This window comes from Neocloeon triangulifer, unplaced genomic scaffold (assembly GCF_031216515.1).
Source record: "Neocloeon triangulifer isolate White Clay Creek 2 clone unplaced genomic scaffold, ASM3121651v1 ptg000012l, whole genome shotgun sequence".
In the NCBI taxonomy this organism is placed as follows: domain Eukaryota; kingdom Metazoa; phylum Arthropoda; class Insecta; order Ephemeroptera; family Baetidae; genus Neocloeon; species Neocloeon triangulifer.
In genome coordinates, this window is record NW_026775554.1 from 1,120,536 (window position 1) to 1,147,485 (window position 26,950).

A 26,950-nucleotide genomic window follows, 5' to 3' on the forward strand; every position below is an offset into this window, starting at 1 on the left:
CCTTCATTGGGGTGATATGAACGTGATTTGTATAGAAATTTTCATTAATTTTTAACGGGACAATTTGAGCAAAAAAAAATACATATTTTTGAAACAATTTTAATTTTCAGTTCTCACAATTAATTCAATTTTTCTTATGAAGTCTCCTTGGAATCAAAAACTACAAAGCAATTCTAATAAAGACTAAAAATAAAATTTTAGCAGGAGCCCTTTTTTAAGATTTTAAGTTTTCGAATAAGATTTGAAGGTTCAGTTTATGAATATATAAGAAATAAAAAAGATTAAAATCAAATTGAAGTTGAAAGTTGATTAATAAATTTTACTTCCTTTTGTAACAAATAAATGAGCGAATCATTTAGGATGAGTTTGCAAACTCGCTCTCTGTCTTTGAGTTTCAAGCTTGGTGTGTATTATTTTGTTGGTGGAAATGCTCTTGTGTAGAGACGAGAGAAGTGCGGAGAGCAAGAACAAATTCAGGAGCTGCGTTAATTCTCGTTTCGCGCGCGCACTCGGCGAACACATCAGGCGCGGAATACATGCATGTTAACTGACAGATTAGTTAAAGCGCGCTCTTCAAAGGCATATGAACGTTATGTGTGTGTGTATTCAGAGCTAGAGAGCAACGTTCTTATTTTCCTTTGTTGTGCTGAGAGAGCGAGTTTGTGCCGAGCACATCAGTTTTACTTGCTGCGGAGGAAACACACAAGAAGTGCGTCATTCACGGTGCGCTTTATTAAAAACTTGCGGCTCGCTAACGCGCCTGTTGAGAAATTCAAGGGATTTCCATTTTAATCTAAACTAGATGTGACTAGATGAATTATTGGAAAACGAGGAAAACCGTAATAAAAGCTGGAATGACAAGAAGCTCGCGCGGAAAATGGAAAATTCATCTTTTTTTTTCAATTTATTTCCTAAACAAATTGCAACTAAAGGAGAATTAATATCAAAACCAAAGAATAAAAAAATGAAAAAGTGAAGTCAATTTTAACTGATTAAATAAATTCAAAATCTTTAAACGTTTTTTAATAACAAGAAAATCTCTTCAAACTGATATTATTTTTGTAATTAAACTCTAATTGAAAGATAATTATAACGATTGATTGAATTTTAATTAAAATGTCATTATTTAAATAATTTTTTGTTACAATATTAATTTATATTTGATGTATTTTTAACCCTTCAACATTTAAATATTCAAGGATCATTTACGCTTCACGAATTTTCAGAAATGGCTTAAATTTGATTGGATATCTTAATTTTTCTGTTTTTTTTTTTTATATTTATTTAATAGATCTGCATATTTGAATTTAGTCGGACATCCTTTTTCACATGTAAAATTATTCAAAAATTTTGTTTGGAAAATCAAAGCTCTCCACGTGTCAAAGGTTGTCGTCAATTTCCAAAGGATCGTGCTTGTGCGGTCGCCGAGTTAATTACACGCCGAAAAAACGCAGCCAATTTGCATGCAAACAAAATTTTTAATCTGTATGAAACTCTTTGTCATAAAACAGCCAGCGGCAGAGAACACGTTCCAATCGCAATTAGCATGCAAATCTGTTCGGCGGCGCAGCAGAACATGGCGCGGCGGCGGCGCTGCGGCGACGCATAACACAGAACTCATCGTTTTCTCGCCGAGCAAGCCAAAGTTTGTCGCGCAAAAAGTCGCAACAACAACATCAAGAGCAGCTTAAACATCAAAATAGTGTACATGATAAATGGGCAAAAAATGTACGGCACGCCGTGTTCAGCAAACTGGGGGCGAGTGTAAGTTTCAAAGAGAGCCAGGAGCAGAGTGGTTTGTTGCACGGTCAGAAAGTAGTTCTTGCTGCTCTCTCAAATGGAAATTGCAATACATGTGCGCTGCTTTTAGGATTTGCGACGCGCAAAAACTTTGCTAACGACGATGTAGTGCAGTGATCGCTTTGCAATGCCACGCTCGCTCCTTGCCTTTTATATCCCTGCGCACAACAACTTTCCATCAAAACAGCTCTTTAAACTCAGGAATTATTTGTACATCCTTAAAGTTTATTTAAAGCTAAATACACGAAATTTCAACTTTTACACCAAAATATAGTTAATTTACAGTATTTATTGGATTTTTTGAGCAGATTTGGGTCATTTTTATGTTCATTAAAAGTTTTCCAGTTTCCATTTTAATTTTTCAAAAGAAACTTAACTTGGATTCAAAAACGAATTACAATGTCTGAATTTCAACTTTTAATTTGAAATTTAAATTTTGTACAAAACAAATTATGATTTCTGTTTCCAACAAATTAATTTTTCCATTTAAAACTGATTAATCAAGACAAACGACAACACACTGAAATTGACTAGGATTTTGCTTATTGAAAGCTAAAACTTAATATATAGGCGACAGAAATCCTAATAAAAAAGTTAAGAATTCCAATTAAAATTTTAAATTTAGACATTGGTTTCATCTCTACGTTTCTAAATCCACATTCAATTTCTTTTGGAATATTTGTAGATGATTGAACAAAATTCTAGAAATAACTTTTATTGCAAACAGACCTTATAATTAATTAATTAAGTTTACTTAAAAACGAAACTCGTCGTGACATTTCCTGCTTGCGATTAATTATTGACACAACGTTTTCACTTTTCGAAATCTGTGGTTTATTCACGAGTAACAAGAGTGCGGAATTTCGCAGGCAAACGGGTACCAACCCACGCACGGATCGTCCAACAATTCTCCCCTGTAAAGCAAAACGCAGGTCCGGTTTTTCGTGAGGTAATGATTGGGCTCGTCGAAAAACGAGCTCCACATGGCCGAGTCGAGCGGGATTATTGAGCCGTTTTGCCACTTGAACTGACCCGGAGGATTTTCACCGTCGCGGAAAAAGTAGCCGGACGTCCATAAATACGCTGGAATTTGTGTTTTTTTTAATCCCAGATAATGTGAGCGAAAATTAAATTCCTTACTTTCGAACACGTCCGTGATCTCTGCCGCTTCGTACCGATTTGTCACCGTCAGCAGTTCTAAGCCGTGCGACTCGCAAAATGCTTTTGCGTCGTCCCATGAAATCTATAATTAATTTTTTTTTTATTTTGGAATAAAAAAGAGGCTATTTTGAAATTTACCCAGAAAGAGAAATCGTCTTTGAAGAAGTAAGTTCCAGACACCAATTTTGTCATATTCAGATCTTTTCCTAGTTTTGAGACAAGCATTGTTACGAAAAAAAATTTTTTTGGATAATGTCAAATAATTTATTTAAAATTTTTTTAAATCGGTTACCTGCTTTTTCGCATAGTGTCTCTGAAGAGGCGTTGATTGTCAAAATAAGCACTCCAAACAAGGCCACACCACCCAAAACGACGAGTGATAAAATTGTAGCAACGCCGTATAATTGCATTTTAAGATTTGCTTCTTTCACGGCTATGATTCAAGACAACTAATTGTAAAAGCAGCTGCTTATCATTTTCAATTGCACGTCTTATCTGATAGTTCATCAAGCTTAGAATCCAGCATGAGATTAAAAAAAATCAAGACAGACTGATTTATTTAAGGAGAGATAAGAATGATAAGATATCAGATGAGAAAAGGTTCACAAAGATCCACTTTTTTATAAATAAAGAAAAAACTATTAAATGAAGTTCAATATAAATAGATGTACAAAGTCTCAGCCAATCATAAATCAGATGTTTTAAATTGGAAAATTATTTTTTTAAACAGAAATCCTAATCTGTTAAAAAAAATTAGGATTTCCAAGGAAATTTTTTATTTGTTTTCAAAGCATTAGTTTGCTCGTTAAATTTCTGAATCAATGGAGCATTATTTCTTTTGGAAAATGGAAACTGGAATACACTTTTTAACAACACAAACACGGCACTCAAGCGAGGAAATTATCCACTTTTGATATTTCCTCATTTTAGTTATTCAAAGTTATTTCTCTCAAAACTTTGCATATACAACAAGGAAGAAACGTGAAAACCCATCAACATAAATTGAAGACTGCGCCAAGAGTGCACGTCGTGCCAAACCTCTCTGGTGAAACTTTGACCAAGCAATGCATGCAGTGTTGCATTATTTTTTTTTTTATCTCAGTAAATATTTTCCGCGAGTGCAATTTGAATGAAATTTTCGCAGAACGTGCGGCCGCGCAGAGCAACAACAAGAGCAATTGCGGTCGGGGCAATTTTTTTCCATTAATTACGTTACGTTTATTTAATTATGCGGTTGAGTGTAATTACAGCGGCTGGCGCGCGCGCGTGATGAATATTAATGCCGTGTTTAGTGGGAAAGCAGAGAGAAGCCTGCATTGTTTTACCAGCAACACTCGCTGCAGTTTCCTCGAAAATAAAAATAAAAAGCACAAAACAAAATATATATTCATAATGCAGTCTCGTTGTTTGAGAGTTTCTCTATTTGCTGGTGCGAATGGCCTGGTTGCCAACTGGCGCATTCGCTCTTCAGCTCGGCCGCGTAATTGCCACAAGGACGATTCCGCGCGTTAATTCGCAAAATCGCGCCAATTCGTAGATGTTTTAGACAGAGAAAAAAAAGCACGGAAGGCGAGTTATGCAACCTGCACGACGCTCGTGTTGCGATGGATGCATAATTAATTACAAATCGGTTTAATTTCCAGTAAAAATACAAAATTGAACAAGCAGTAACAATGAATTAAACCATCTATTTCAACCAAACAATCTCAATTAAAATTAATAAAAAAAAAAAATACAGTCTAAGATTTTAATTGGAAAATGGATTCAATTTTCTTCTTCAGATTTTTCCTTTTAAAAATCACAAGTTCATAAAGTAAATATTTTATTTAAAAGTTAATTCTGTACATTAAACAATAGTTAGAATAAAACAAAGCTAGACATGAAACACAACTGCAAATAGAATAGATTTTAATTAATGACCTTAAATGAAGTAATAATGACAAAATTAAATCTCCTTTTTACATAATTTTTACCGCTTTAATTGTTTATGGATTTTAGATATTCAAATTATTGGTCCACACCTTGCCAGATCACATGAAGATTGAAAAGTTGTACATTATTTTGCAATGATTGGAAAAGCTCTCTTCCTTTTCGCTCCCCTTTGTTTTACATCCGGTTTGAACGAAAAATAATTTTGTGTGTCTGGCGAGAGCGGCTTATCCGAAGGTCTGTGGCGAAATAGGAAATAAAAGTCGCAATAAAAACAGCTGCTGAGGCAGGTAGTTAGTTGTGTCGCTGGCCAGAATAAATCTCTGGTCCGGCCACCCCCGAGATCAGCCCTAAGCCTCCTTTTACGCGGTGCGGCCAAACGACAATGGTTACTCTGGGGCCAAAGTGTATTGACTTACAAGCGGAAAAGTCATAAATAGCGAATGCAGCGAACGACATTGCCAGCAAATAAAAGTTCCAGCCACAAACAACTGCTTCCAAAACATGGCAAGCAAGTTTTTTGCAAATTAATAATTTATCGACAACTCCACTCGAATAAATAATTTTGGTTATTTATGGGAATGAAATTGCAATTTTTTAATCACCCAAAGTGGAAAATGCCTGCATTAAACGACAAAAATAAATCTTTCACGTTTCCAATTCCACGGAGCGAGTTAAAAAAGCAATAAATTTCCGCGCCCTTACTTTTCAAAGAAAATTCCTCAAACAATTTTTCAATTTGCAAAAGCCGGTTTCAAAAAGTTTCCTTCTCTTTGTGCCAAGAAATTTGGCGCCGCTTTCGGTTATAATTTCAGCTTCTTTTATTTCTCATCGCAGGGGTGCGTAAAAAAAGTTTTGAGATGCTAATAGGAATTGAGCTCGCCGGGGCGCCGCCGCTTTGCCGATACTTCCTTTCCTTAATAATCTTAATCCAGTTTTCGCGGGCCTGTGTATATTAAATTTTAATGCGAATTTTTATTCAAATTACCTCTGCACAAGTTTGCATTTGCAACAGAAAAAAAGGGAAAAGAGGAAAGTGGCTGGTGCACTTTTGCTTTATGATTGCATCAAATGCAAATGCATCCGCGAACGGCCGAGTTTGATGCACGTGATGTTATTAGTGGAAAGTATGCGCGCCGAGAAAGTTGGGATGCTGCAGCTGTTTGCTCGCAGCCCTCGAGGAAAAGCACGAGCCGCCTTTTTTAATTGCATTGCCAAGAAAGTTCCAGCGAGATGTTTATATTTCCAGCTCTGCACTCGCTGAAATTACTTCTTGGAAAAGTGTTATTTCGTCTCGGTATAATTATAATTGCGTCGAATTAATTGACTCGCGCGAAATTAGATTTGTCAGGATTATTCATTATTGTTCTTTTGCTCGTGTCATAATTACAAGTTTAGTTCAAGTGGAGGATAATTAATTCAATAAATTTTATTTTCATTGAAAAAGATAAGTATTTATTTTTGGCAAATGAATTAAAATGAATTATATAATTTAAATTAAATAACATAATGATAGCATTTATCATTACAAATTTTAAAATTATAATATTCAATTTAGTTGTAGAAGTTCCATTTTTATTGTAAAAATAGTTTAATTTACTTAAATATTATCAAATAAGAATTGAAATAAAAAGCAATTGAGTAAAAATATTTAATTAATTGTTAGAAATATTATAAATTGGTGCCAATTTTTTATTTCTATTTCAACGTTTCATGTTAATTTCACCCTTAGGAATAAAAAATATACTGATTTCTCTGTTAAATTAGTGCAATTTGAGTCAAGAAAAACTGTTATAACTGCCGATTCAATTTTTCTATTTCTATAGAAAAAAATTGTTAATTGACAAAAGCTTCGCTAATTAGAACCCGAGGACTGCAAATTGGTGCTCATTGGCTGCTGCACGCCGGAGTGGATTATTTGCAATTAAGGACGAGCGTACCAGGGAGAACATACTTGATCGAACTACGCCATAAATAAACTTATAAACTCGTCGGTCGGCTACGCAACAAGCAGTCGGTGTAAATAGGGTGCACATTTGATTAGTTTTGTCAATGGAATTAACCGCCGCGGCGACGAGTCTGCATTCGCTGCAGACAGAGACGGCTCGAGTGCATTTCGCGCATTAATTTGCATCGAATGATTTCCCGGGGGCGCCTCGGCTCTTCAGCTTTATTGGCTCTCTCGACCGACTCGGTTCGATTTAATTACGTGCAGGTTGTGTGACTCGAATATTGTGCATCTGATGTGGTGACAGCCGATTCAAACGTCCGACGACTCAATTATCATGTATTGATTAGCCTTAAATTAGTTTAAATCGGGAATTAATATTATTTTCATTCGTTAAATACAATTAATATTGACAATTTCGACTTTAAATCGGAAAAGAAGTGGGAAATTAAAGCATTTTTTAAATTATTATTTTGCAGAGAAATGAAAGTTCTCAGCTTGCAAAATTTTTCATCAGATTTTCCAGGAAAGTAGTCAAAAAGTAAACGAGAAAGAAATCATGATTTTGACACATTTTCATTGTGCGTAGCGAAAATGAATTTGTGCGCGCACATTTCTTCGGCGTGACCTCTTCATATTTTCTTGTTCCTTAATTGCTTTGCCTGGCAGCTATTTTCTTTCGCCTTCACCTGACATAATTCTTGTTTCCAACAGTAGCATTACTTTTTTCTCATTTGAGAAATAACAGCGAGAGAGAAAAATAACCGAGCTTCGGGGAACAGAATGAAATTCAATTTCGAAAAGAGTTCGCAATTGAAATTCTGGAAAATTGAAACGGAAAAATAGTATAAAAAATTGCATCTATTTTTCTCAGCCAGACGAGTAATTTTCTCTGGTATTGAAAATAAAAGTTGCAAAAAGCTGTCATGACATGCAAAAAATAATTTAGAATTTCCTTTTTTTGTTATATTTACTGGATTACAGATTAATTCTTGAATTTTATTTGGTAAAATTGCTATTAAAATTGAAAAATTATTAAAAATTGATATTCTTGAATAAATGTTTTCAACATCAAAAATAGTAATTTTTTCTAATCACTTGTGGGAAAAAATGATTTAAAATGAATGAAATTTGAGCGGACAAGATTAATAGCGTTGGAAATTTCGCCCTTTGAGAGGCGCGCGTGTATGCAACGAGGCGAGCAGCGCGTGTGTTAATGTTTGTTCAATTCCCAGCGCGCACCGTGTGAAAATGTGTAACCTGTAATTAAATTCGCATAATCCAGCGCGTGTGTGCATTACACACCTGTGTTTATAGCCTGATGCGCTGTCTCGATGAATCGCCCCGTTTCGCAAACACGTCCGCTGCAAGCCCAGATTATCGATTTCGTTTTTGTTCTGCCGCCCAAGCTGCAGATTATCGCTGCATTGGACAATTAACTGCAACACCACAATCCAATTTCCGCCTCGACGAACTGCGATTTTCTACGAGTTGAGCTTTTGTTTCAAAATCCAACAATCAAAATAGCAAAAATAAATTGTAGTGAAAAAATCTGATCAAATGAAAATAATATTAAGAAGATTAAATCAATTTATAGAGCAAAACAAATAGTTTTAAGCATTCATTTAATCCTAAAATAAATTTAGTTGAAATATTTCAATTTCTGTGGAATATAATAATTTATGCTACTAATTGAGTCTCAAATTTAATATTAAATGATAAAAAACTAAAAAAGTAATACAAATATTTTAAAATTATAAATTGAGACTCTTAAACTGTGTGTGTAATTTTATATTTCCAGGCAAAAATTATACGCGCTCTTAAAAAATAATCTGTTGTAACCAGCAAGTTTGGAGTTTTAAATTTCGTATGAGGAAGAATGGCTCACGCAACCATAATTATGCGATGCGCAAGTGATTTCATTTGCGCTCCTTTTCAGCAGCTCCGCCTGCAACGTCAAAGCCAAATCATTTTTTATCACGAAAAAATTCAGTGTTGGCGGATCAGCGAAATTTTGCTTTGATCGTCGACGCACTCGCGTGTTGAATATTTTATTAAGTGAATTCGCGTGTATGCCGAAATTCGAAATCCGCACCCGCAGACAAAAAGTCGGCGGAACGGAAAACACAATCACTTTTGCCGTCGCACTTTCCTCGTTCCTATTTTAATCCCGGTGCGCCGATTGAACGCACAGCGAGCGAGCGAGAGTCGTGATGGTGGAAATTCAATTAAGGATGTTCGTGTTTGCCTCCAAGATTGCTGTTGACTCTTTTTATTGGGGTTGATCGCAAAATGCAGAGCAGACGCTGGAACGCTAAAAATTTGTTTCGTCCGAAGCGGAAATTTGACGATCAATCACGAATTATAATGTCAATGTTTCTTGAATTGCATAATATTTAATTCAAAATTAAAGATAATCAACCAAAAAAATTATTTCACTGGACAAAGTGTTAAAAAATTGTTAAAATTTAATCTGACTTGATCAAAAATGCCGCTAAAAAAAATAACCTTAAAATGATGGCGTAGTTTTTATTTTCTATATCGGTACTTTTTTACTTAGACTATATGAAAATGCGTCTTAATAGATGGTGAAAATTTCAGACAGGCATGAATTTTTCCAGGTTTGAAATCTTTCTTTCAAGGACTCAAGAATCTTTTCAGGTTGGCCATACCAATGTTAATTAAGTTGATCTTTTATTCAATAAAAATTAATGATAAATTTGGAGGAGAAAAATTAATTATTGGTTTTTCACACTGTGGAAAAATCACAAAAAGAAAATTAGGTACCGAGGGATCCGTTACAGTGGTTAAAATGGCAATAAATAAAGCTCTGCTGGCAAGTTTTTAACGACGATTGCTATCTAGGTTGAAGCAGGTGTAGAAAATTGCGCTTTGATTTGGTCCCATAAAGATCAGGGGTGTAATTCCGAGCATAATCCCGGCAGAAATTGCGGTCAATCCCGAGCAGGTGGGCCTGGAAATTGGGAATTTCGGGTGCGCCCCGCAACATAAATCTCGTCGTAGGCGGAACGAAGGCCCAAAATAAATGAGAGTTGACGCATGGCGGGATCGTGGTTCAGGTGTCTAATTACAAAGCACGCCCTAATCAGCGCGTTACGCAGCATTTTAATTAGCACAGACCATCCATCACCTTAATTTTGAGAAGCTTTCTTTATTTAATGCAAACAAGCAACGGCCGGCGTGAGCGATAATTTAATGATGCGCGGGCCATGATTTCAACAAGTCGCAAATTAGTTGCTGCTCGGCTCGGCCGCGCTCTAAATATGAAAAATGGATCGTCGGACGGATTTATCTGGGGCTTTGCTTGCGTCGCTCTTGCTTTCGCCGCCGGAAATTCCGCCATGATATGCTCGGCGAAAGTGTCATTATGCTTGACGCGCGTGTGTGATGCTTCCTTTCTCTGCTCAGTGTTTACGCCGACAGCGAATGTTGCGAATGTGGGATTTTATTAAGCCTGCGGGCGCTGCGCTTTCTCTGCCCAGGCAGCAAAAGTTTCCGCTTATTTACTGTGTCTCGCTCCCCCAGCAAGAGTGACACCTGTTAAATTACAAGATTGCAATTGAGACGTGTTTGTTTATAAATAAAAGCAATTTCATTAAAAGCGTGGGAAAACGTGGCATAAATTGCATGATTTTTTTGATAAAAAATCTTTCCAATTAATTTTGAAGGTAATTTTCCTTACATTAACTTTTCTAAAAATTTCAGATAGTAAGAAAAATTAAGTCATCCTAGAGAACTAAATTTTTGAAAAAGTTTCTCATTGGAATTAATTCAGTAATTTTTTTCCCTCAAAATCGACCTGACCAAAGTTGATACAAATTTCATTAAATCACGATCATATCACCCCTATTAAGATGGAAAAATTAAATCAAGACAAAATTTACAATTCAGTAATGGTCAATAAGTTTTGACTATTGCTTTTATTTGTTTTTCCAAATTTCATGTAATTTCAGGGGAGAATCGTAAAATAAATTCTAGCAGGTCATTGTAAAAACAGCAAAAAGATAGGAATAATGAAACATAAATGTTAAAGTTGCAAAGTTCTTTGGAGTACCGTTGATTCACAATTTCCCTCCATTTGTTTTTCAAGCATTTCCTCCGTGCGTAGGTTGGAAACGGTCACAACAAGGCTTGTATTCGTGAAAGTGCAAATAGATAAAAACACGGAATTGAAAATTGTTTGTAGGCGAGGCACTTTTGAATTTATGCGTGGGAAATCATTACATCTGAAGAGCAAAAAAATTAGCGGTGTATTTCATAATCAGTGCTATTTATTTCAACACTAAATGGAAAATATATTGTTAAAGGTTTTTTAATTGGGCTTTCGTGTTTTGCTTCAAACCATTCCAACTGTGAATAAAAAGCAGAATGCAAAATACAAATAATGCAAGTCTTACTGCAAATGAAACATTGCAAATAAAAACAAATTATGAATTTTTGACAATAATGGTTCAAAAAATCCTACCGAGTTTTTATAATAAACGAAGAGATTACTTGCGATCGACTGTTCTAATTGAGGAAAGTGTTTATTGAGAAACCGTGAAAAACGTTTCATTTCAATTTACCATTGAAAATTTGTTGTGTGCCAGCTACATTTGGGTGATTCAATCTTTACACCTGAAGAAATTTGTATCATAACTTTAGTGGAGCCAATTTTGAGAAAGAGTTTTTCAATTTAGATAAAAACAAAAAGAATATGCTAATTTTAAAAATAACTTTTTTACAATTTTTTTAAATTCCCATCCTTTAAAATTATCCAAATGAAATATTTACACGAAATAACTTTCGTCTTTAACAAAGCTCTCTACATTTTTTTCAAAATTTGCAAGGGTAGTTTGGTGGTGGCAACTGCTGCTGGTGGTGCCTTTGGAGCGACACACGCGCGCGTACATTAATAAAGCTGCCATGCAGAGAGTCACATTAAGGGGGAGGCTGCGGCGTGGGTGGGAAAAACTCGCGTTCGATACAGGCGGGAGTCGAGCTAGTGAAGGCCGGGGTGCCGAGGGGGTGAAAGGGGGTTGTTCTCTCGACGCTGCTCCTTGGCCTTTTGCCTGTTGCAGCTTTTTCTCGCCGCAGCCGAATTGCGCGCCGGGGCAATTTGCACGCAAAAAATAAAAAAAAAAAAAACGTGCGCGTTTAATTGAATTAAAAATTTTATTCGGTCTCGTCGCGCGCCAGGGAAATTTGCGCCGACACACACCAGCCGCCGCTGGCCACATCATTGTTACACCCAGTGACATTTTTTGCCCCTGTCTCGGCCTAATGTCTGTACGGAAAGAGGCCTAATTTGTAAATTCGTGCCCGGCGGTGCAGAGGAAAAATAGGGTAATTGAAATTGCGGCGAAACATCAAACGTGCGTGACAATCAAATTTGTCTGCAAAATGACACAGACCAAACCCCACATTTTTATTTTATCCTTTACATATCACCCAAAAGTCTCAATTCATTTAAAATTGATCAGTTAATTGTTTTAATTTTGTAAAAACAAATTTTTTTTTTTAAACAGCACAATTGATTTAGAGTATTAAGTAAAAATGACCTGATTAATTGATGGTTTTCTTATTCATATATTAATCAATGGCGCGCTTGACAGGTATGAGCATTTATTGATTTTACGATTTTTTTAATATTTTAAAAATAAATTATATCTGAGAATCAATGGGTTGTATCGAGTAAAAAACCAAATTTTTCAGCTAATTTGAAGGATTTTTATCCATATATTAATCCATGGGGCACTCTACGGGTAGGAGCATTTCTTGATTTTACGATTTTTTTAATATTTTAGAAATAAATTATATCTGAGAGTCAATGGGTTGTATCGAGTAAAAAACCAATTCTTTCAGCTAATTTGAAGGATTTTTATCCTTATATAAATCCATGGGGCACTCTACGGGTAGGAGCATTTCTTGATTTTACGACTTTTTTAATATTTTAAAAATAAATTATATCTGAGAGTCAATGGGTTGTATCGAGTAAAAAACCAAATTTTTCAGCTAATTTGAAGGATTTTTATCCTTATATAAATCCATGGGGCACTCTACGGGTAGGAGCATTTCTTGATTTTACGACTTTTTTAATATTTTAAAAATAAATTATATCTGAGAGTCAATGGGTTGTATCGAGTAAAAAACCAAATTTTTCAGCTAATTTGAAGGATTTTTATCCATATATTAATCCATGGGGCACTCTACGGGTAGGAGCATTTCTTGATTTTACGACTTTTTTAATATTTTAAAAATAAATTATATCTGAGAGTCAATGGGTTGTATCGAGTAAAAAACCAATTCTTTCAGCTAATTTGAAGGATTTTTATCCATATATTAATCCATGGGGCACTCGACGGGTAGGAGCATTTCTTGATTTTACGACTTTTTTAATATTTTAAAAATAAATTATATCTGAGAGTCAATGGGTTGTATCGAGTAAAAAACCAATTCTTTCAGCTAATTTGAAGGATTTTTATCCATATATTAATCCATGGGGCACTCGACGGGTATGAGCATTTCTTGATTTTACGACTTTTTTAATATTTTAAAAATAAATTATATCTGAGAGTCAATGGGTTGTATCGAGTAAAAAACCAATTCTTTCAGCTAATTTGAAGGATTTTTATCCATATATTAATCCATGGGGCACTCGACGGGTATGAGCATTTCTTGATTTTACGACTTTTTTAATATTTTAAAAATAAATTATATCTGAGAGTCAATGGGTTGTATCGAGTAAAAAACCAATTCTTTCAGCTAATTTGAAGGATTTTTATCCATATATTAATCCATGGGGCACTCGACGGGTATGAGCATTTCTTGATTTTACGACTTTTTTAATATTTTAAAAATAAATTATATCTGAGAGTCAATGGGTTGTATCGAGTAAAAAACCAATTCTTTCAGCTAATTTGAAGGATTTTTATCCTTATATAAATCCATGGGGCACTCTACGGGTAGGAGCATTTCTTGATTTTACGACTTTTTTAATATTTTAAAAATAAATTATATCTGAGAGTCAATGGGTTGTATCGAGTAAAAAACCAAATTTTTCAGCTAATTTGAAGGATTTTTATCCTTATATAAATCCATGGGGCACTCTACGGGTAGGAGCATTTCTTGATTTTACGACTTTTTTAATATTTTAAAAATAAATTATATCTGAGAGTCAATGGGTTGTATCGAGTAAAAAACCAAATTTTTCAGCTAATTTGAAGGATTTTTATCCATATATTAATCCATGGGGCACTCTACGGGTAGGAGCATTTCTTGATTTTACGATTTTTTTAATATTTTAGAAATAAATTATATCTGAGAGTCAATGGGTTGTATCGAGTAAAAAACCAATTCTTTCAGCTAATTTGAAGGATTTTTATCCATATATTAATCCATGGGGCACTCGACGGGTATGAGCATTTCTTGATTTTACGACTTTTTTAATATTTTAAAAATAAATTATATCTGAGAGTCAATGGGTTGTATCGAGTAAAAAACCAATTCTTTCAGCTAATTTGAAGGATTTTTATCCATATATTAATCCATGGGGCACTCGACGGGTAGGAGCATTTCTTGATTTTACGACTTTTTTAATATTTTAAAAATAAATTATATCTGAGAGTCAATGGGTTGTATCGAGTAAAAAACCAATTCTTTCAGCTAATTTGAAGGATTTTTATCCATATATTAATCCATGGGGCACTCGACGGGTATGAGCATTTCTTGATTTTACGACTTTTTTAATATTTTAAAAATAAATTATATCTGAGAGTCAATGGGTTGTATCGAGTAAAAAACCAATTCTTTCAGCTAATTTGAAGGATTTTTATCCATATATTAATCCATGGGGCACTCGACGGGTATGAGCATTTCTTGATTTTACGACTTTTTTAATATTTTAAAAATAAATTATATCTGAGAGTCAATGGGTTGTATCGAGTAAAAAACCAATTCTTTCAGCTAATTTGAAGGATTTTTATCCATATATTAATCCATGGGGCACTCGACGGGTATGAGCATTTCTTGATTTTACGACTTTTTTAATATTTTAAAAATAAATTATATCTGAGAATCAAACGGTTGTATTGAGCAAAAAACCAAATTTTTCAGCTAATTTGAAGGATTTTTATCCATATATTAATCCATGGGGCACTCTACGGGTAGGAGCATTTCTTGATTTTACGATTTTTTTAATATTTTAGAAATAAATTATATCTGAGAGTCAATGGGTTGTATCGAGTAAAAAACCAATTCTTTCAGCTAATTTGAAGGATTTTTATCCATATATTAATCCATGGGGCACTCGACGGGTAGGAGCATTTCTTGATTTTACGACTTTTTTAATATTTTAAAAATAAATTATATCTGAGAGTCAATGGGTTGTATCGAGTAAAAAACCAATTCTTTCAGCTAATTTGAAGGATTTTTATCCATATATTAATCCATGGGGCACTCGACGGGTATGAGCATTTCTTGATTTTACGACTTTTTTAATATTTTAAAAATAAATTATATCTGAGAGTCAATGGGTTGTATCGAGTAAAAAACCAAATTTTTCAGCTAATTTGAAGGATTTTTATCCTTATATAAATCCATGGGGCACTCTACGGGTAGGAGCATTTCTTGATTTTACGACTTTTTTAATATTTTAAAAATAAATTATATCTGAGAGTCAATGGGTTGTATCGAGTAAAAAACCAAATTTTTCAGCTAATTTGAAGGATTTTTATCCTTATATAAATCCATGGGGCACTCTACGGGTAGGAGCATTTCTTGATTTTACGACTTTTTTAATATTTTAAAAATAAATTATATCTGAGAGTCAATGGGTTGTATCGAGTAAAAAACCAATTCTTTCAGCTAATTTGAAGGATTTTTATCCATATATTAATCCATGGGGCACTCGACGGGTATGAGCATTTCTTGATTTTACGACTTTTTTAATATTTTAAAAATAAATTATATCTGAGAGTCAATGGGTTGTATCGAGTAAAAAACCAATTCTTTCAGCTAATTTGAAGGATTTTTATCCATATATTAATCCATGGGGCACTCGACGGGTAGGAGCATTTCTTGATTTTACGACTTTTTTAATATTTTAAAAATAAATTATATCTGAGAGTCAATGGGTTGTATCGAGTAAAAAACCAATTCTTTCAGCTAATTTGAAGGATTTTTATCCATATATTAATCCATGGGGCACTCGACGGGTATGAGCATTTCTTGATTTTACGACTTTTTTAATATTTTAAAAATAAATTATATCTGAGAGTCAATGGGTTGTATCGAGTAAAAAACCAATTCTTTCAGCTAATTTGAAGGATTTTTATCCATATATTAATCCATGGGGCACTCGACGGGTATGAGCATTTCTTGATTTTACGACTTTTTTAATATTTTAAAAATAAATTATATCTGAGAGTCAATGGGTTGTATCGAGTAAAAAACCAATTCTTTCAGCTAATTTGAAGGATTTTTATCCATATATTAATCCATGGGGCACTCGACGGGTATGAGCATTTCTTGATTTTACGACTTTTTTAATATTTTAAAAATAAATTATATCTGAGAATCAAACGGTTGTATTGAGCAAAAAACCAAATTTTTCAGCTAATTTGAAGGATTTTTATCCATATATTAATCCATGGGGCACTCTACGGGTAGGAGCATTTCTTGATTTTACGATTTTTTTAATATTTTAGAAATAAATTATATCTGAGAGTCAATGGGTTGTATCGAGTAAAAAACCAATTCTTTCAGCTAATTTGAAGGATTTTTATCCATATATTAATCCATGGGGCACTCGACGGGTAGGAGCATTTCTTGATTTTACGACTTTTTTAATATTTTAAAAATAAATTATATCTGAGAGTCAATGGGTTGTATCGAGTAAAAAACCAATTCTTTCAGCTAATTTGAAGGATTTTTATCCATATATTAATCCATGGGGCACTCGACGGGTATGAGCATTTCTTGATTTTACGACTTTTTTAATATTTTAAAAATAAATTATATCTGAGAGTCAATGGGTTGTATCGAGTAAAAAACCAAATTTTTCAGCTAATTTGAAGGATTTTTATCCTTATATAAATCCATGGGGCACTCTACGGGTAGGAGCATTTCTTGATTTTACGACTTTTTTAATATTTTAAAAATAAATTATATCTGAGAGTCAATGGGTTGTATCGAGTAAAAAACCAAATTTTTCAGCTAATTTGAAGGATTTTTATCCTTATATAAATCCATGGGGCACTCTACGGGTAGGAGCATTTCTTGATTTTACGACTTTTTTAATATTTTAAAAATAAATTATATCTGAGAGTCAATGGGTTGTATCGAGTAAAAAACCAATTCTTTCAGCTAATTTGAAGGATTTTTATCCATATATTAATCCATGGGGCACTCGACGGGTATGAGCATTTCTTGATTTTACGACTTTTTTAATATTTTAAAAATAAATTATATCTGAGAGTCAATGGGTTGTATCGAGTAAAAAACCAATTCTTTCAGCTAATTTGAAGGATTTTTATCCATATATTAATCCATGGGGCACTCGACGGGTAGGAGCATTTCTTGATTTTACGACTTTTTTAATATTTTAAAAATAAATTATATCTGAGAGTCAATGGGTTGTATCGAGTAAAAAACCAATTCTTTCAGCTAATTTGAAGGATTTTTATCCATATATTAATCCATGGGGCACTCGACGGGTATGAGCATTTCTTGATTTTACGACTTTTTTAATATTTTAAAAATAAATTATATCTGAGAGTCAATGGGTTGTATCGAGTAAAAAACCAAATTTTTCAGCTAATTTGAAGGATTTTTATCCATATATTAATCCATGGGGCACTCTACGGGTAGGAGCATTTCTTGATTTTACGACTTTTTTAATATTTTAAAAATAAATTATATCTGAGAGTCAATGGGTTGTATCGAGTAAAAAACCAAATTTTTCAGCTAATTTGAAGGATTTTTATCCATATATTAATCCATGGGGCACTCTACGGGTAGGAGCATTTCTTGATTTTACGACTTTTTTAATATTTTAAAAATAAATTATATCTGAGAGTCAATGGGTTGTATCGAGTAAAAAACCAATTCTTTCAGCTAATTTGAAGGATTTTTATCCATATATTAATCCATGGGGCACTCGACGGGTATGAGCATTTCTTGATTTTACGACTTTTTTAATATTTTAAAAATAAATTATATCTGAGAGTCAATGGGTTGTATCGAGTAAAAAACCAAATTTTTCAGCTAATTTGAAGGATTTTTATCCATATATTAATCCATGGGGCACTCTACGGGTAGGAGCATTTCTTGATTTTACGACTTTTTTAATATTTTAAAAATAAATTATATCTGAGAGTCAATGGGTTGTATCGAGTAAAAAACCAATTCTTTCAGCTAATTTGAAGGATTTTTATCCATATATTAATCCATGGGGCACTCGACGGGTAGGAGCATTTCTTGATTTTACGACTTTTTTAATATTTTAAAAATAAATTATATCTGAGAGTCAATGGGTTGTATCGAGTAAAAAACCAATTATTTCAGCTAATTTGAAGGATTTTTATCCATATATTAATCCATGGGGCACTCGACGGGTATGAGCATTTCTTGATTTTACGACTTTTTTAATATTTTAAAAATAAATTATATCTGAGAGTCAATGGGTTGTATCGAGTAAAAAACCAATTCTTTCAGCTAATTTGAAGGATTTTTATCCATATATTAATCCATGGGGCACTCGACGGGTATGAGCATTTCTTGATTTTACGACTTTTTTAATATTTTAAAAATAAATTATATCTGAGAGTCAATGGGTTGTATCGAGTAAAAAACCAATTCTTTCAGCTAATTTGAAGGATTTTTATCCATATATTAATCCATGGGGCACTCGACGGGTATGAGCATTTCTTGATTTTACGACTTTTTTAATATTTTAAAAATAAATTATATCTGAGAGTCAATGGGTTGTATCGAGTAAAAAACCAAATTTTTCAGCTAATTTGAAGGATTTTTATCCTTATATAAATCCATGGGGCACTCTACGGGTAGGAGCATTTCTTGATTTTACGACTTTTTTAATATTTTAAAAATAAATTATATCTGAGAGTCAATGGGTTGTATCGAGTAAAAAACCAAATTTTTCAGCTAATTTGAAGGATTTTTATCCTTATATAAATCCATGGGGCACTCTACGGGTAGGAGCATTTCTTGATTTTACGACTTTTTTAATATTTTAAAAATAAATTATATCTGAGAGTCAATGGGTTGTATCGAGTAAAAAACCAATTCTTTCAGCTAATTTGAAGGATTTTTATCCATATATTAATCCATGGGGCACTCGACGGGTATGAGCATTTCTTGATTTTACGACTTTTTTAATATTTTAAAAATAAATTATATCTGAGAGTCAATGGGTTGTATCGAGTAAAAAACCAATTCTTTCAGCTAATTTGAAGGATTTTTATCCATATATTAATCCATGGGGCACTCGACGGGTAGGAGCATTTCTTGATTTTACGACTTTTTTAATATTTTAAAAATAAATTATATCTGAGAGTCAATGGGTTGTATCGAGTAAAAAACCAAATTTTTCAGCTAATTTGAAGGATTTTTATCCATATATTAATCCATGGGGCACTCTACGGGTAGGAGCATTTCTTGATTTTACGATTTTTTTAATATTTTAGAAATAAATTATATCTGAGAGTCAATGGGTTGTATCGAGTAAAAAACCAATTCTTTCAGCTAATTTGAAGGATTTTTATCCATATATTAATCCATGGGGCACTCGACGGGTATGAGCATTTCTTGATTTTACGACTTTTTTAATATTTTAAAAATAAATTATATCTGAGAGTCAATGGGTTGTATCGAGTAAAAAACCAATTCTTTCAGCTAATTTGAAGGATTTTTATCCATATATTAATCCATGGGGCACTCGACGGGTAGGAGCATTTCTTGATTTTACGACTTTTTTAATATTTTAAAAATAAATTATATCTGAGAGTCAATGGGTTGTATCGAGTAAAAAACCAATTCTTTCAGCTAATTTGAAGGATTTTTATCCATATATTAATCCATGGGGCACTCGACGGGTATGAGCATTTCTTGATTTTACGACTTTTTTAATATTTTAAAAATAAATTATATCTGAGAGTCAATGGGTTGTATCGAGTAAAAAACCAATTCTTTCAGCTAATTTGAAGGATTTTTATCCATATATTAATCCATGGGGCACTCGACGGGTATGAGCATTTCTTGATTTTACGACTTTTTTAATATTTTAAAAATAAATTATATCTGAGAGTCAATGGGTTGTATCGAGTAAAAAACCAATTCTTTCAGCTAATTTGAAGGATTTTTATCCATATATTAATCCATGGGGCACTCGACGGGTATGAGCATTTCTTGATTTTACGACTTTTTTAATATTTTAAAAATAAATTATATCTGAGAATCAAACGGTTGTATTGAGCAAAAAACCAAATTTTTCAGCTAATTTGAAGGATTTTTATCCATATATTAATCCATGGGGCACTCTACGGGTAGGAGCATTTCTTGATTTTACGATTTTTTTAATATTTTAGAAATAAATTATATCTGAGAGTCAATGGGTTGTATCGAGTAAAAAACCAATTCTTTCAGCTAATTTGAAGGATTTTTATCCATATATTAATCCATGGGGCACTCGACGGGTAGGAGCATTTCTTGATTTTACGACTTTTTTAATATTTTAAAAATAAATTATATCTGAGAGTCAATGGGTTGTATCGAGTAAAAAACCAATTCTTTCAGCTAATTTGAAGGATTTTTATCCATATATTAATCCATGGGGCACTCGACGGGTATGAGCATTTCTTGATTTTACGACTTTTTTAATATTTTAAAAATAAATTATATCTGAGAGTCAATGGGTTGTATCGAGTAAAAAACCAAATTTTTCAGCTAATTTGAAGGATTTTTATCCTTATATAAATCCATGGGGCACTCTACGGGTAGGAGCATTTCTTGATTTTACGACTTTTTTAATATTTTAAAAATAAATTATATCTGAGAGTCAATGGGTTGTATCGAGTAAAAAACCAAATTTTTCAGCTAATTTGAAGGATTTTTATCCTTATATAAATCCATGGGGCACTCTACGGGTAGGAGCATTTCTTGATTTTACGACTTTTTTAATATTTTAAAAATAAATTATATCTGAGAGTCAATGGGTTGTATCGAGTAAAAAACCAATTCTTTCAGCTAATTTGAAGGATTTTTATCCATATATTAATCCATGGGGCACTCGACGGGTATGAGCATTTCTTGATTTTACGACTTTTTTAATATTTTAAAAATAAATTATATCTGAGAGTCAATGGGTTGTATCGAGTAAAAAACCAATTCTTTCAGCTAATTTGAAGGATTTTTATCCATATATTAATCCATGGGGCACTCGACGGGTAGGAGCATTTCTTGATTTTACGACTTTTTTAATATTTTAAAAATAAATTATATCTGAGAGTCAATGGGTTGTATCGAGTAAAAAACCAATTCTTTCAGCTAATTTGAAGGATTTTTATCCATATATTAATCCATGGGGCACTCGACGGGTATGAGCATTTCTTGATTTTACGACTTTTTTAATATTTTAAAAATAAATTATATCTGAGAGTCAATGGGTTGTATCGAGTAAAAAACCAATTCTTTCAGCTAATTTGAAGGATTTTTATCCATATATTAATCCATGGGGCACTCGACGGGTAGGAGCATTTCTTGATTTTACGACTTTTTTAATATTTTAAAAATAAATTATATCTGAGAGTCAATGGGTTGTATCGAGTAAAAAACCAATTCTTTCAGCTAATTTGAAGGATTTTTATCCATATATTAATCCATGGGGCACTCGACGGGTATGAGCATTTCTTGATTTTACGACTTTTTTAATATTTTAAAAATAAATTATATCTGAGAATCAAACGGTTGTATTGAGCAAAAAACCAAATTTTTCAGCTAATTTGAAGGATTTTTATCCATATATTAATCCATGGGGCACTCTACGGGTAGGAGCATTTCTTGATTTTACGATTTTTTTAATATTTTAGAAATAAATTATATCTGAGAGTCAATGGGTTGTATCGAGTAAAAAACCAATTCTTTCAGCTAATTTGAAGGATTTTTATCCATATATTAATCCATGGGGCACTCGACGGGTATGAGCATTTCTTGATTTTACGACTTTTTTAATATTTTAAAAATAAATTATATCTGAGAGTCAATGGGTTGTATCGAGTAAAAAACCAAATTTTTCAGCTAATTTGAAGGATTTTTATCCTTATATAAATCCATGGGGCACTCTACGGGTAGGAGCATTTCTTGATTTTACGACTTTTTTAATATTTTAAAAATAAATTATATCTGAGAGTCAATGGGTTGTATCGAGTAAAAAACCAAATTTTTCAGCTAATTTGAAGGATTTTTATCCTTATATAAATCCATGGGGCACTCTACGGGTAGGAGCATTTCTTGATTTTACGATTTTTTTAATATTTTAGAAATAAATTATATCTGAGAGTCAATGGGTTGTATCGAGTAAAAAACCAATTCTTTCAGCTAATTTGAAGGATTTTTATCCATATATTAATCCATGGGGCACTCGACGGGTAGGAGCATTTCTTGATTTTACGATTTTTTTAATATTTTAGAAATAAATTATATCTGAGAGTCAATGGGTTGTATCGAGTAAAAAACCAATTCTTTCAGCTAATTTGAAGGATTTTTATCCATATATTAATCCATGGGGCACTCGACGGGTATGAGCATTTCTTGATTTTACGACTTTTTTAATATTTTAAAAATAAATTATATCTGAGAGTCAATGGGTTGTATCGAGTAAAAAACCAATTCTTTCAGCTAATTTGAAGGATTTTTATCCATATATTAATCCATGGGGCACTCGACGGGTATGAGCATTTCTTGATTTTACGACTTTTTTAATATTTTAAAAATAAATTATATCTGAGAGTCAATGGGTTGTATCGAGTAAAAAACCAAATTTTTCAGCTAATTTGAAGGATTTTTATCCTTATATAAATCCATGGGGCACTCTACGGGTAGGAGCATTTCTTGATTTTACGACTTTTTTAATATTTTAAAAATAAATTATATCTGAGAGTCAATGGGTTGTATCGAGTAAAAAACCAAATTTTTCAGCTAATTTGAAGGATTTTTATCCTTATATAAATCCATGGGGCACTCTACGGGTAGGAGCATTTCTTGATTTTACGACTTTTTTAATATTTTAAAAATAAATTATATCTGAGAGTCAATGGGTTGTATCGAGTAAAAAACCAATTCTTTCAGCTAATTTGAAGGATTTTTATCCATATATTAATCCATGGGGCACTCGACGGGTATGAGCATTTCTTGATTTTACGACTTTTTTAATATTTTAAAAATAAATTATATCTGAGAGTCAATGGGTTGTATCGAGTAAAAAACCAATTCTTTCAGCTAATTTGAAGGATTTTTATCCATATATTAATCCATGGGGCACTCGACGGGTAGGAGCATTTCTTGATTTTACGACTTTTTTAATATTTTAAAAATAAATTATATCTGAGAGTCAATGGGTTGTATCGAGTAAAAAACCAATTCTTTCAGCTAATTTGAAGGATTTTTATCCATATATTAATCCATGGGGCACTCGACGGGTATGAGCATTTCTTGATTTTACGACTTTTTTAATATTTTAAAAATAAATTATATCTGAGAGTCAATGGGTTGTATCGAGTAAAAAACCAAATTTTTCAGCTAATTTGAAGGATTTTTATCCTTATATAAATCCATGGGGCACTCTACGGGTAGGAGCATTTCTTGATTTTACGACTTTTTTAATATTTTAAAAATAAATTATATCTGAGAGTCAATGGGTTGTATCGAGTAAAAAACCAAATTTTTCAGCTAATTTGAAGGATTTTTATCCTTATATAAATCCATGGGGCACTCTACGGGTAGGAGCATTTCTTGATTTTACGACTTTTTTAATATTTTAAAAATAAATTATATCTGAGAGTCAATGGGTTGTATCGAGTAAAAAACCAATTCTTTCAGCTAATTTGAAGGATTTTTATCCATATATTAATCCATGGGGCACTCGACGGGTATGAGCATTTCTTGATTTTACGACTTTTTTAATATTTTAAAAATAAATTATATCTGAGAGTCAATGGGTTGTATCGAGTAAAAAACCAATTCTTTCAGCTAATTTGAAGGATTTTTATCCATATATTAATCCATGGGGCACTCGACGGGTATGAGCATTTCTTGATTTTACGATTTTTTTAATATTTTAGAAATAAATTATATCTGAGAGTCAATGGGTTGTATCGAGTAAAAAACCAATTCTTTCAGCTAATTTGAAGGATTTTTATCCATATATTAATCCATGGGGCACTCTACGGGTAGGAGCATTTCTTGATTTTACGATTTTTTTAATATTTTAGAAATAAATTATATCTGAGAGTCAATGGGTTGTATCGAGTAAAAAACCAATTCTTTCAGCTAATTTGAAGGATTTTTATCCATATATTAATCCATGGGGCACTCGACGGGTAGGAGCATTTCTTGATTTTACGATTTTTTTAATATTTTAGAAATAAATTATATCTGAGAGTCAATGGGTTGTATCGAGTAAAAAACCAATTCTTTCAGCTAATTTGAAGGATTTTTATCCATATATTAATCCATGGGGCACTCGACGGGTATGAGCATTTCTTGATTTTACGACTTTTTTAATATTTTAAAAATAAATTATATCTGAGAGTCAATGGGTTGTATCGAGTAAAAAACCAAATTTTTCAGCTAATTTGAAGGATTTTTATCCTTATATAAATCCATGGGGCACTCTACGGGTAGGAGCATTTCTTGATTTTACGACTTTTTTAATATTTTAAAAATAAATTATATCTGAGAGTCAATGGGTTGTATCGAGTAAAAAACCAAATTTTTCAGCTAATTTGAAGGATTTTTATCCATATATTAATCCATGGGGCACTCTACGGGTATGAGCATTTCTTGATTTTACGATTTTTTTTAATATTTTAGAAATAAATTATATCTGAGAATCAATGGGTTGTATCGAGTAAAAAACCAAATTTTTCAGCTAATTTGAAGGTAATTTCTTTATGAACATACTCAAATTTATTCAACCTATAATTATGAGAAATTCCATTTTTTAATTTAAAAGGTTATTTAAAAAAATTAGCGTTGAAATAATTTATTTGTAATGTGGTGGGAATATAAGAATCTGCTTTTGAATACAAACTCGTCCAGATTTTTAATAACAGGGAAAAAATAATTGCATAAAATTAATTAAAAGGCGAGCGATTTCCATTTAATTTGCAGTTCATGCAAGTGCAAAAGAGTGTTTTTTTTCCGCACAAACAAACGAGCTGTGCTCTCGTCCATATGCAAGTCCCATTTGAATTATTAATAGCCCAGAGCAAACTAATATAACACACACACACACACACACACACACACACACACACACATGGAATAGAGAAAACCTTTTAATAAACTATCAACGCGCGCGCGCGCACAGACATGCAGACGAGGACGGCGAGAAAAACTTAATTGAAAAGACGCTTGCTTTTCTCGTTTGCTGTCGGGGCCGGGACGAGTGAAAAATAAGCTCGATCAAAGGAAAAGGGCAAATGCAAATAGGAGGAAAGGGCAAAATCAATAGACTGTTGTGCAGCAGTCGTCAGATGGAGAGGTAAATAAATATGATGTAAAGAGGCAAACACAAAACGATTTGCTCGGGCGCAAAGAAACAGGGAGCAGCGTGTGGAAGGAAAACTTGCACAATTTGTTTGCAGTCGCGAAAGATGATGTTTGAGCGAGAGCGGGGGAGCAAAATAAAAAAAAGGAAAATAATGTAAAAAGCGGAGCAAAGTTTGACGCGTGTATAAAGAGAAGGGGCTTTTCTCTGTGACACACGTATCGAGAGAGAGTGAGCGAAAAACTGCTCTCAAATCAAAAAGCGAGAAATGGTTTCTTTTACTTTTTTCCCGTGCCAAAGATGAAAATGTTTTATTGCCTGTAGCAAGAGTTCTCTCAGTGGAAATGCATGCAAGGGAAGTGCACTCGAACGACTTTCTTTCTTTTCCGCGACTTGTTTTGCGACACGAGAACATCCATAACCCTGGAGTTCTTCTTTTGATATATCTGGCAGCCGCGACGATGAATCGACGGACGCACAGATATCAATTTTGTCTCGCTCCTCAGAGCTCTGCCCAATATTACACAACATGCTCTGTATGTGTCATCCGTCATCCTTGATCCTCTTTTAGAGCAGCTTAGAATTTATTCCGAAGAGCTTGACAAAATAATCTGCTTTCGAATAAATATGTAATATGTACACTGGTAAAAAAAGGAGGTTTTTATCCGTTTTTTTTAATTAACTTCGCTCAAACGTTCACTGTGGAAATTGATGTTAACAATTAAATTGCTTTTTGTAATTCGAATGAAATAATTTAAAAAGGAATTAGCAAAAATATTTTAAAGAAACAACTGTTTTGTACCTAACTTTTTTAATTATAATTTTCAAAAAGTTTTAATTTCTTTTATCAAATTCACCCTTTTTTTATTGTTAGATAGAAAATTATAGTGGAATATTTCTATAGAATAAAATGATTTATTTTAATTTGATGTCTACACTTGATTTCTTTATCTTGAAAGCCACTCGTGGCAAAATTCGCACTTGCTCTCGTTAATAAACGATAAAATGTGAGGTTTAAAGTAATTTTTGAGGGCATCAAAAACCTCTGGATCTATCGCAGGGTGTTTTCTACCCTTGTCTTCCGTTAGGCACGGTTGCCGGTTGTTTAAAGTTTTTCTCAGACACATGAATCCTTTATTTTTGTTGAACAAAAAGCTCTTTTTAGTAATCAGAACTTCCAAATTGAGAAAGCGTTGCACTTTTTCCAAAACGACCCACGGCTCTGCGACGAGTTTTTCACTTGAAACGAGTAATATTTGGCTCGGGCTGAAATATCGCGTCCATACTTTGTAATAATCCACGTATCTGCTGACGTTCAGCGCAAA

General features: G+C 33.0%; 2 protein-coding genes across 3 annotated transcripts in view; both read right to left on the bottom strand.

Moving 5' to 3' along the window:
• The window catches only part of LOC132198317 (uncharacterized), a 57,949-nt gene that overhangs the window by 21,774 nt on the left and 9,225 nt on the right, over positions 1-26,950 (bottom strand). The gene's annotated exons all lie outside the window — the stretch shown is intronic.
• On the bottom strand, positions 2,340-4,049 carry LOC132197559 (C-type mannose receptor 2-like). Its single transcript, XM_059620904.1, has 4 exons — positions 3,254-4,049; positions 3,100-3,167; positions 2,941-3,043; positions 2,340-2,883 (listed from the first exon to the last, which is right to left on the bottom strand). The coding sequence occupies exons 1-4, from the start codon at positions 3,369-3,371 to the stop codon at positions 2,639-2,641; spliced, it is 534 nt and encodes a 177-aa protein (XP_059476887.1). The 5' UTR covers positions 3,372-4,049; the 3' UTR covers positions 2,340-2,638.